We start from the raw sequence: 12,738 nt of genomic DNA, 5'->3' as shown, positions 1-12,738 counted from the left end.
ACTGATTGGATATGCTTCGTTAACAATTCAAAGTCCTCTTAACGGGCGATGGAGAATTAATTTGAATTTAATGAGATACCCTCATAGATCTTAATCCGAGTATTACATGAGTGAATGTATTACAAACTCGCTAACTCCAACCTCCGATTAAAAAAAGAATCCCACGAGTGGAACTTAGTAAAATTTCTATTCTCAAAAAAATGGGACGGTGATACTTTATTTTTTTAATTAATTTATTTACCATTTTATTTTTGTTGGCTCCGCTTCCTCTATATAAAAAAAAGAAATACCCGACTCCGTTTCAGTCTCGTCCTCCATTTTTTTTGTCTCCGCGATTTCCAGGGTTCGTAGTATTTGGGGATTTTCTCCAGAGCCCTCTTCTCTCTCTACCGCACTGTTACGATTAGGTTTTCCTCCTAATCTATCCCCCAAGGTAAACTCCACCTCCTTTCAAACTCTTCTGCGTCTGATTGTGATACGCATCCCTCTTTGTTTTGGTAGCTGGATTTCACGGTTTGGTTTTCTTCGTCGTTTTGCCTATTCTTGTTTCTGCCTGAGGTTACATTTTTGTTTGTTTGACCTGGAATTCTACGCTTCTGGTTTTGCCTAGGGTTCTTGGCTGTGTGATATACTTTGTTTCCTCAGGGATCGGTTTCTTTAGGTTTTTATCGCTTTTCACTTTTCGCATTGAATTTCTCTTGTTGAATCTTTGTGCGCATTTCTGTGCTGAATGAATTTTGATGGTGCTTGTTGTTGTGTCATATATCTAGGGTTTTCCCCCGTTTTATTGACCATGTTTATTTGATTCCAATTCGCCAGTCACTTTTTGAACATAGAAATAACCTATATATCTTCAGGTGGTTTTGGTTTCATTAGGTTCATTTTTTGTACACCAAAATTCCATTTTCTGGCGTCACTTTTTGTCAGTAATTAGTGGTTATGGAATTCTTGATTGTTATGCCTTGGGTACTGATGATTTTTTTTTTCTTTTCTTTTCTTATGCTAAAACAGTTGGAAGTCAAACATATTCATTAGCAGCAATGGAACGCAAGATTATCGAGTTGGATCAAGGATGGGACTATATGCAGAAGGGGATCACCAAGCTGAAGAGGATTCTAGAGGGATTGCCAGAGGCTCAGTTTAACTCAGAAGAATACATGATGCTTTACACGTATCCTTTACCGCATAATTTGCATTTGTTGCTGTAGATACTATCGCTGTATTTGTCTGTCTTGCTTCTTTTATTTTCCCCATTACGGGTTGTTCGGGAGTAATTTTTATCATGCTGTGAGATGAACTTTCCCTAACTATAAGTACAGAACTATCTATAACATGTGTACTCAAAAGCCCCCATATGATTATTCTCAACAGCTTTATGACAAATATAAGGAGGCATTTGAGGAATATATTACCTCAACGGTGAGAACTTAGGCTCCTTTATTATTATATAAGTGACATGCCTTTTATTTTCTGAACTTACATGAAAATATATATTAAAATTTGGTTGGTCATCTATTAGGTGATGCCTTCTCTAAGAGAGAAGCATGATGAGTTTATGCTGCGGGAACTTGTCCAAAGATGGGCAAATCATAAGATTATGGTCAGGTGGCTGTCACGCTTCTTTCATTATCTTGATCGTTACTTCATTGCACGTAGATCGCTTCCTGCATTAAATGAAGTTGGGCTTTCCTGCTTTCGTGATCTGGTTAGTTATGTCTCTCTTATTACCCCTTATTAAGGGACAATACCATATTCTGCTGACTGTATGCAAAAATCTTATATCCTGTTATACATTGTCACTGTGCGCGTTGCTTCAATAATTACTGAGGTACTAAATTTGTGATCTCAGGTTTACCGGGAGGTAAATGCTAATGCCAGAGTTGCTGTGATTGGTCTCGTAAGTTCATTACTCCTGTTCATGTACTTAGAAATATCTAGATCTTGTCATTCAATGAATGTTGTATGACCGAAGCTTTTCTACCAGATTGATAAAGAACGTGAAGGAGAGCAGATTGACAGAGCACTATTGAAGAATGTGATAGACATATTTGTTGAAATTGGCATGGGACAAATGGATGCTTATGAACAGGACTTCGAAGCAAACATGCTAAATGATACTGGTGACTACTATTCTCGGAAAGCATCAAATTGGATTTTGGAGGATTCTTGTCCAGATTATATGTTGAAGGCAAGTTTACCATTTAGATGCTTTTTGGTGAGGTGGGGTTCTTAGACCAGTTTGTTGTCTAACACCTCTTGTGAACTGTACAGGCAGAGGAATGTTTGAGAAGGGAGAGGGACAGAGTTTCTCATTACCTGCATTCAAGCAGTGAGCAGAAGCTGGTGGAGGTCAGTTAATACATAAATATATATTCGATAGCTTGTTTATAAATGAGTGTATGTAAATTGCTTCATAATTTAGGGCTAGTATGTATTGCCATTTAACAACTTTTACAGAAGTACATTGAATTATGGAAGTCAACTACGCCTCCTCCCAAAGCAAGCTCATGAATAATGTTTGTCAGAAGAATGAGTAAAAGTTAAAACCATCATTCATTGGGGTCGTATTATATAGATGTCACAGGCAGAAATTTCAAAGTCCCAAAATAATAATCATTTAGAGATGATTTATTACTGATGCATTAGGAATCTACAATGAAGTACTTAACTAATAAATAAGAAACTATCTTTCTACATGGGATGTGTATGGCGCATAATGGTTAGGAACATATAATACATAAAGTACCTGTTTAGAAATGTTGTGTTACATGATTTATGTATGTAAGGTGAAAGCAAGTTAAAGAGTTGGTGTGAAAGTGTTGTCTTACGTTTCGATTGATGTGTTCTCTTATATAGTGATACTCTCTACTGTGAAGTTCATGTTATTTATTGTTGCATTGCTTGACCTGTAGAAAGTGCAAACTGAGTTGTTGGTGGTTTATGCAACTCAACTGCTTGAGAAGGAGCATTCTGGATGTCGTGCTTTGCTTAGAGATGACAAGGTATATTGTTACCATTGCATTTTTTGATCTTGTTGTTCAGTCATTTTAAAGCATTTCTAATACCATGTGCAATTGTTTATTTCAAGGTGGAGGATCTTTCTAGGATATATAGGCTTTACCATAAAATAACTAAAGGCTTGGACCCTGTTGCTGCTGTATTTAAACAGGTAAGTTGGTTTTTTGCTCATGTTCTACATCTGACCTTATTAGTTGCTTGCTCATTACGTTGGTACTAATACTTTTGAGGGTTTACAGCATGTTACTGCTGAAGGTACTGCTTTGGTCCAAGCGGCTGAAGATGCTACAAGTAACCAGGTTCAACATCTTTGTGTACCCTAAATAGAGTATAAATTGTCTTGGTGTTATACGGTTGTGCTTACTTCTCTCCATGCATATCTGTGTTCACTGTCAGTTTCTGTATCCCTAGCTGATGAATGTAGGTTTTGTCTGTGTATCTTGGCTATTAACTATCTGGGACAGTTGTATATTCCGTTCTCTGTTTCCTGGCTTTGGACCATAAAGTTTGTTATTATTATTTTTCCAGTAATTATGTTTGATTATTTGTTGGTCAACCCCTCGCATGGGTGTTGATCTTCAGGCCCATGTGTGTCTGTTTTGGGAGTGGTACCACACGAACCAGAAAATTCGCCTCAAATAGCTCGTAATTGTTCTCTTGCTTTTCATTATATGAGTGCTAAGTGTTATGAACAATGCTTTTGCAGGGATCTAGTGGATCTGGTGCTCAGGAGCAGGTAAATTATTTATAATGTGTTTTTATAACTTCCTGAATTGATTGTGATTGGAGGTGTTGACTTATCTTTGTGACTTCAGGTCCTAGTCAGGAAAATAATTGAATTGCACGACAAGTATATGGCATATGTCAATGATTGCTTTATAAATCACTCACTGTTTCACAAGGTTAGTGTTATGACATACTGGTCATTTACATTTTATCTTTACACTTGTGTGATTTTCTTGTTTATTTGGGTGTTTAATAGGCTTTAAAAGAGGCATTTGAGGTGTTTTGCAATAAAGCGGTTTCTGGGAGTTCAAGTGCTGAGTTACTGGCTGGATTCTGCGACAATATACTCAAGAAGGGTGGAAGTGAGAAGTTGAGTGATGAGGCTATAGAAGAAACACTTGAGAAGGTATTCTGTTAACGTTTTTTCCTATTAAGGATTCAACTTTTTTGTGATAATGTTTTCTTGTTGGGTTCATTTATTTTGTCGATTAACATTAAGATTATCATTTCAATTCTTTTCAGGTTGTTAAGCTGCTTGCTTATATCAGTGATAAAGATCTTTTTGCAGAATTCTACAGGTAAACCTCTGTTTTGAGCTTGGAGTATATATGTTTCATGTTTCAAAAGTTGCAACTGTTGTCAGAAGTCGGTGATATATTTGGTCATTAGACCTCCGTACTGCGGCTTTCTCGGCTTTTGATTGTGAATTTTAATGCAGATATGTGGGTGTATTTCTATATACCCACAGAAAGAGACTACTATGTCCGGCTTTTTATACACACACATTGAAATGCTTTTTATACCCGACTGCTATAACACTTCATACATATACATATATATATATATATATATATATATTATTGACTAGTAGCCAATATCTTTCATTCATCCTGTCAGGAAAAAGCTTGCCCGTCGGCTACTCTTTGATCGGAGTGCTAACGAGGACCATGAAAAAAGTATTCTAACAAAACTGAAGCAGCAGTGTGGTGGACAGTTCACCTCAAAGATGGAAGGAATGGTCAGTTGACCTGTTTATTCCTTGGCGTCTTTCTCTATGCTATTGTAGTGTTAATATTGATTACGTTGGCACTGTATTTTACTTTCAGGTTACGGATTTGACAGTGGCTCGGGACAATCAGGTCAACTTTGAAGAGTATCTTAAGAACAATGAAAATGTTAGTCCTGGTATGGATTTGACAGTCACAGTTCTTACAACTGGTTACTGGCCAAGTTATAAATCTTTCGATCTTAACCTTCCCGAAGAGATGGTAAGATTTTGCTTTATATTCTGATGCCCAACTTTCTGCTTGAAGAATGTACTTATCACCTGAAGTATAATTTGTTCACATTTTAGGTGAGGTGTGTAGAAGTCTTTAAGGCATTCTATGAAACAAAAACAAAGCACAGGAAGCTTACATGGATTTACTCTTTGGGAACCTGCAACATCAATGGCAAGTTTGAGCCAAAAACAATTGAATTGGTTGTATCAACCTATCAGGTAACATCACATTGTCTATTGCTTTATTCCCTTTTGGTGTTGAAACCATTTGACTATTCCAATACGATTTATAGCAAGGAGGACTCTAAATTCTGTTGTGTTCATTCGGTACAGGCTGCTCTCCTGCTGCTCTTTAATACTGCAGAAAGATTGAGCTATTCAGAAATATTGACCCAGCTAAACCTTACCCATGATGATTTGGTTAGATTGCTTCATTCCCTGTCATGTGCCAAGTACAAGATTTTACTAAAGGAGCCTGCCACAAAGACTATCTCGCCAAATGACAACTTTGAGTTCAACTCTAAGTTCACAGACAGACTGAGAAGAATTAAGGTCTGATATTGCTATACTGTTGGTCTGATATTGCTATACTGTTTTCATTTCACTTTTGTGTTAAGAGTAGACGAGTCAAAACTTGCACTTTTTGTATCATAGATTCCCCTTCCACCAGTGGATGAAAGGAAGAAAGTAATTGAAGATGTGGACAAAGACCGGCGATATGCTATTGATGCTGCAATTGTTCGGATCATGAAGAGCAGAAAAGTCCTGGGTCATCAACAGTTGGTGATGGAGTGTGTTGAGCAGTTGGGACGGATGTTTAAGGTATTTGTCCAGTTCACTGTCATTGAATGCATTTATTTGCTATTTGCACCTTTTTTTTTTTTTTTTTGTATAAGAAGTGAACTTATGTACTTGTTATAGATCAAGGTAAGCTTGGCCAAAAGAAAATTGCAATTCGTAATTTAAATTATATTTGTGTAACATGTTCATGAAATTGACATTGTTATGTGTGAATTTGAATTATGCAGCCTGATATCAAAGCAATCAAGAAGCGCATCGAAGATCTCATCACTCGTGACTACCTTGAGCGGGACAAGGAAAACCCGAACATGTTCAAGTATCTTGCATGATTCGAATGCTGGAAGATGGGGATGTTACTTGGGATATGCTGGAAGTACAGGAACTTGGGGTTCTGCTGTATATGATATGCAACTCTTTTAAAATTCTAGGATTTTGAAAGGAGTGGATTATTTTTGTGCAATGCGCTATTAAAGCCAGTTTTGTGCAATTCACCCTAACCATCGTTCCAGAGAGTTTAATGCGCAATTATTTCAGAAGAGCTTATGTACTGCAGTAGAGTACTATTTTTGTGGTTCGTAAGAATATAAAAACCAATGTTCTGATGTATTGTATGTGCTGCATTGATGATAATATTGTCTGCTTCTGCTTCTATAGATGGGGCTTTGTGGTGATAAACACCAAAGAGTGGCTTTGCTCTCTATTTGATGCTTTACATTGCTCCGTCGGATCCATTTTTGTGGACAGATGCACTAGACTACTCAAAGGGACTTTCCCCACAGAAGAATGCAAAGACATGGGAATAATAGAAGAATGCAAAGACAGGAGAGGTGCAAATTTTGAGTTATCACGTTCCGGAATCAAGGAAATCCCCAAGTGTGGGAAAAATATCGATCCTTTTTAATCTGTCTATTCCTTGATCTTCATCCTGTAATCGGTCTATAATTTATGGTACCCAACTCCAATTTCAGATTGGCATCCCCAATGTTGTCTCGTTTGTTTTCCAGAAATTGGCTCTCTCCAAGGAGTTTCTGATTCTCATTTTCGTCTTCAAAATCAGTGGTTTGTACAAGAAGCTCCAATGATTTTACAGTCTCTTACCTGGCATCCCACAAGGTAAAGCTTCAATCTTTAGTAAAACCAGACTCCGTTTTAGCCCTTTTGAGAGACTACGGATTCTCAGAAACCTAGATCTCAACTCTTGTGCGGAAATACCCCCCAATTTTTTTGGCCGATGTGGAGCAAAGTTTGCAAAGCTTGAGTTTTTCTGCTCCATAGGAATTTTGCGGCTCGACCTTGCAAACACTGTGAGCTACGACCCGTCGCTCCTGGCGCGAAGCTTGAAAAACATGATCATACCCAATTATAACTTCGTCAAAGAGCGTGGTGCTCTTTGGTGTCAAGGTTCTGAATATCTTGAAGCACAAGTCATGGATTTTCCAGGAAAACCTATCCAAGAAAGTGATACACAATATTGAGCTTGTGAGGGAATTGAGCTCTTTGGTGTCAAGGTTCTGAATATCTTGAAGCACAAGTCATGGATTTTCCAGGAAAACCTATCCAAGAAAGTGATACACAATATTGAGCTTGTGAGGGAATTGAGCGTGCCCCAGTCTTGTATTGCCCATTTGGTAAGATATTATACTGGTATTGTGATGAGAAAGCCTGAATTGTTCAGTCAACTTGTGGGTGAGGTCAAATAAATGGGATTTGACCCTCAGAAAATGAGCTTTGTGGAGGCCATGCATGCATTATCTGGAAAAGAGACGACACGGAAACGATGTCAAGAGGCGTTGTGTCCATTGTGAGTTATGTTGGAGAAGAAAATAATGGGAACAATGGATTTCTTAGTGAACAAGATGGGGTGCATTCCCAGTAGATTGCAAACTATCCCAATGTTTTGTGTTACAGCTTGGAGAAGAGAATCATCCCAAGGTGGTCGGTTGTAAGAGTTTTGATCTTGAAAGGATTGATGAAAGAGGACGTTTGAGTATGAATACTCTTATTGCTACTCCAGAGAAGTACTTCTTGACTGTGTTTGTGAGCAGATATCTCAACCAAGTACCTCAGTTGTTGAATGTGTACCAAGGGAAAGTGGATTTTCAGGATGTATGATCTTGGTGACACAGTTCTAGGCTGTTGAATCCTGAGTCTGTAGTTGAAGAAATTGAAGGATGCCTTGTAAGTATATCCGCTTTCCCTGTAGTTGGTGAGAATGAGATTAGTTGGTAACACAGTTCTAGGCTTGCTAGTGTTGAATCAGCCTTCTCAGTATTCACTATAAAAACGTTTCTCAATTATCGTCTCTGCCTTACATCACTTTGTTCATTACTAGAAACGATGATTACTTCTAAATTCTAACCATGTTCCCAGTCTGGACTTAGAAAAAAGGTTTCTAATTTGTCATGTCCTGTTAGATTATTGATTGGTAGCAATTGAATTGATTGGGTTCTCTGTTCACCATTGCTGCCCCCAATAATGTCCTTAGATTATTACTATATTATATACCCAAATAAAACACATACTTGCGTTTTTTTTTTTTTTTTTTAAATACTTCGTACTTCATATTTTTGAAAGGAACTCGTTAAATTTTCCTTATTTTTGAAGCCAAAAATATTATACACGTACTCTACATGACTTTTACGTTTTTTTTTTTCTTCGTATTTTACACATTTTGTTGAAAAAAAAGAATATAAATTTAATATTTAAAATTAAAATTAATTAATTAAAAATATGTTGCTGAATTTTTTAAACAAACCATTTGATGAAATTTCTGAATAATACACGTACGTATTTCTCACGTAGTATATGCATCCTGTATTTTACTAACTATGCTGTATGCTCATTGGTATTATGGTCTCTCCCTCTCTCTCAAAGATGTGAAAAGCTGGATGAAAAGCCTTCGGTTTATTGTTGCTGCATCTCTATGTTGGCATGCTGCTAGGTACATGTATGTCTCTTCTGTATTAGTAAAGAGAGGATCCATGTTCGGTTGATAGCTGTGGATTCTGAACCAGCTGGTATAAGATTCTGCAACATGAAAAGTAAATCATGTTAGACACACCGATTGAGTTGTGGATCAGGAGATTATCGCTGACACAATAATGAAAATTAAGCACCTGTTTTCTTTGTCCCATTTGAACATTAATATGTGCAGTCTGGAAAGTTCAACCAGAATTCGGATCCACTCATTGTCTGCTGTGACCGTTGGTCTAGATTGTCCGTCTGAAATCTGTAGTTTAGTGATTCACTCATTTACTTTAGTCCATTAGTGTTCTAGTAATAGAGAAAATTTAAACTTATTGATAACTAGTAGTGAGGATATGTGATCTTGCTATATTGCCCTAGCTGAAGTTGCAACACAGTTGTAGGCTGATAGTGCTGAATCCGAAGGCACCACCATTTGATGTTTGGAGTAGAAAACATGCTTCTCTATGATCTTCTTAAGAGTAGATAACCATCGTCTCAGTTTGGACTAGAAAAGAGGTTTTTAATTTGTCATGTCCTGTTGGTCTTCAAGAATGAGATACTCATTTCGGACAATTTTGAAGTTTTGAACTGTAAATATGTCTGTTTCGCAACAAAAGACTGGCTGTTCATCGACAGTCTAATAATATGTTGATCACACAAGTACAGTTTGGAAATATGACGCAGAATTGATCCTCAGATGATTGGACTAACCTGCACACATTTCCAATATGATCAGATGAAAGTTGGACCAGTCCTGAAATTGAAACAATATATAGCAGCAAAATAGATTTCACACACATACCGACATACGTACTTGTTTAGGGGCCTCTACCAAGTTTAAAAGCGGCAGTGCAGATGATGCAGATTGATTACAGACTGTTATTAAATTAACTTATACATTTTTTTTTTTTTTTTGACTTATACATGACTGGCAAGCAAAAAGAGGAAGAGGTTAGCCCATGCAGTTTCAGCGAGGATGTGAGAAGTACTTGCTACTTTCCTCAACAAGGAGCAGATTAACCCTCGGCACATATTGAGCGATAACGATGACTTTCAAATTTCAATGACTGCTCCATCGAAAAACCTCGACTCATTTAATTTTGGAACAACAGTAAAAATTAAAACAACCTGCGGAGATATTGAAGCAACTCTACAAGTCCACAGCTGTAGTCTAGTCCAACTATGAAACACAAAATGCTAAATGCTGAAACTCAAGTAAGCTTTCCTCGCATGTGGTAGTGGAAGAATTACAAGTATGTCAACTAGGGAGCAGAACAAAAAACATCTCCATGGTAATGTTATTGCGCGAATCTCTGGAACTTCAGAAGAAAGGCAACGGAACCAAAAAATTAATAGTCTTTGAACAAAGGAAATCCTATTAATTTAGCGAATATTAAATCATCGATTAATTAATAACTTATTAATGTTTCAAAGTATTCTTTTTTTTTTTAATTGTTGTTGTATTTTGTTCAATGCACTAGATTGTTCAATGTGTTATGTATAGATTATTCAAAGTTAAGAAAAGTCAGAGATGAGATCCAAGGTAACATCAATTTTGAGAGGAAACAAACAATGACTGAGTCATTCTTTATGAAGGCCACATGGTCGAATCACAAACACTATATATTCATAAATTATTAATTAATGTTATTATATGGGGTCTATATGATTTTTTTTTAAAATGTATTATCTTATAATTTTAGCAAATGATTACTTTAGCACGTTGTCTCCAAGTCGGACCAGCAAAAATATTATTTAATCGGGTTAATTTCTACTATAAAAGAAATCCATGTTGGAATGCACAAAAATGGCTATGTTATACGATAGAAAATTCTATATTGCATCTAATGTATTGATGTTCCTTGTTATATGACATCATCTTAGGCATGAGCGTGAGCGTGAACCTCGCTTGTCACTTATATAACGGCACTTTAGCCTCGCTTCTACTAATGTGGACACTAGCATGATCATGGGCATCTTTAGCCTCACTTGCATGGGTCAGGGCGTGTGCATCATTACTTGCATGGGGCGAGGCATTGTTAGCCTCGCTTAGATAAAATGTAGCGACTTTTTTTGGCAAATCTGTAGCAAATGTCAATTTCTTGGCTTCGGAAACCTGAGGTCAAGCAAATACCAAGTGTGGGCAAAACCAAGCAAACACCAAGCGTGGGCAAGTTCAAGCAAATACCCAAGTTATTGGAAGCGAACACCAAGAGTCTGCTAGATCAAGCGAACACCAAATGTGGGCAAGTTCAACTAAACACCAAGTTATGCGAAGCAATAATCAAGTATCCGCAAGATCAAGCAAACACCAAGTGTGGGCAAGTTCAACCAAACACAAAGTGTGTGCAACGGTACAAAGTCAAGCAAACACGACGTATAGGAGCGCAATGCCTTTTAAACACCAAGCGTGGGAGCTTAGCCTCACCAGGCTGAAGGAAGAAAAACAAAATAATGGAAGGGGGGAGGGGGGAGGGGGAGGAATGAATCGAGGAGATGCAGGGCTCAATCTCTGTGAATCATGACAGCCACTCTAACACTTAATAATAATATCACATCGCGCATTTAAGTCGTCTACAGAGGATTTTGCCCGGAACTCCGTAATTGAAAGCGGCTCTCGCAGCCGGGTAGAAGAAAAATTTAGTTACTCTATAGGTGTCCGTTTATGTTGAACATCATCTGTTATCTGCTTGAAAACAAGACAATAGGCCAAAGAAGGAAAGATGAAAGCTCAGAAATTCACGTGGCCGTGGAGTAGAAGAAAAGTATTGTCGACGAGTATCGAGTACTGGGGAGAAAAATATGATACACCACTAAATACCAAACCCCCTCTAAATACAAATTTGAAACCTCTAAGAGCATCTCCAATGGAGTATGCAAAATGCTTGTGTCAAATTCAAATTTGAAGGCTGATGTGTGAATTGTTATTTTTGAAAAATTTCCACTCCAGTGGATATGTTAAATTTAAAAATTATTTTAATATTTTTCAGAATATTTTATAATAAAAAAAATAAAATAAAAACAGCTCTTCTCTTTCTACTTCTCTTCTTTTCTCTCTTCTTGTTCGTGGTTCAGTTGTCTTCAATCTTGTTCTTCTCTGTTTTTCTTGTTGTTCTTGGAAAAACAAGAAATTAGGAAGAGGGTGTTGTTGGAATTGTGGATCTGTTGCGAAATCTTTAAACTTTATGGACTGCCTGCTTATTTATTGTTCAGTAATTCAGATTTGGGGGCTGGAGTTGGAATTGGAGATCTTCAAGTTCTTCACTCATCGTAGACTCATAGTCATCTATTCTGTTCATCTAGAGGCAAAAGCCAAATCAACACATGCTATGACTATTCCACATATATGAGGGATTTCGTTTTGTGGGAATTGAGACTTGGGTTTAGTTCATTGTGCTTGATCTCAATTGGGTGGGAGGTTTTTAGCTCAGTTTTTCTAGACTTGAGTTCTGGGTTTGGAGATGGGATATGATAAATCATTCCATTTGCTGGGGCATTAATATTCCAGTTCAATTGATGGAGATCGATCACCATCGATTGCCTGAGAAGATGCAGCACCAGAAAAATAAAGAGAGAACCTCTGTTTTGGGTGGGGGGGGGGGGGGGGGGGGGGGAGGGGGAGGGGGGCTAGGAACAAAAAGAGAAATAATGATAAAAACAGAAAAGACCGGTTGAGTTTGGTCTGTCAAATTTGACAGAAAATTTCAGAATTGTTATCCACGTGGATTTGACTTGTGGGTTGGAAAGGATGTTATCAGTCATTTATTACCGTTCTATTGTCCACCTGACAAATGACCACTCCGTTGGAGATGGTCTAAATGGCGCATCCCCTGCTATTTATTTCAAGTTTTTATTTTTATACATATAACATAATTCTCATCAAAAGACATTTCCAAGATTTCAGGAACTGGCTAAACAATAGTAATAGTCCCAATAAGTCGAGGATG

General features: G+C 37.4%; 1 protein-coding gene across 1 annotated transcript; it reads left to right on the top strand.

Annotated features, from left to right (window-relative positions):
• Positions 1-276: 276 nt before the first annotated feature.
• LOC133736473 (cullin-1) lies at positions 277-6,477 on the top strand. Its single transcript, XM_062163975.1, has 20 exons — positions 277-433; positions 1,012-1,171; positions 1,320-1,419; positions 1,520-1,705; positions 1,850-1,897; positions 1,985-2,192; positions 2,276-2,349; positions 2,913-3,002; positions 3,089-3,169; positions 3,258-3,317; positions 3,725-3,754; positions 3,834-3,920; positions 4,001-4,150; positions 4,267-4,322; positions 4,642-4,762; positions 4,851-5,012; positions 5,099-5,242; positions 5,357-5,575; positions 5,678-5,845; positions 6,052-6,477. Exons 2-20 carry the CDS (start codon positions 1,041-1,043, stop codon positions 6,151-6,153), a joined length of 2,217 nt encoding a protein of 738 aa, XP_062019959.1. The 5' UTR covers positions 277-433; positions 1,012-1,040; the 3' UTR covers positions 6,154-6,477.
• The last annotated feature ends 6,261 nt before the right edge of the window (positions 6,478-12,738 follow it).

This window comes from Rosa rugosa, chromosome 3 (genome assembly GCF_958449725.1).
Source record: "Rosa rugosa chromosome 3, drRosRugo1.1, whole genome shotgun sequence".
In the NCBI taxonomy this organism is placed as follows: domain Eukaryota; kingdom Viridiplantae; phylum Streptophyta; class Magnoliopsida; order Rosales; family Rosaceae; genus Rosa; species Rosa rugosa.
Note: the sequence above shows the minus strand (reverse complement) of the source record. Positions and strands in the feature narration are given on the sequence as shown.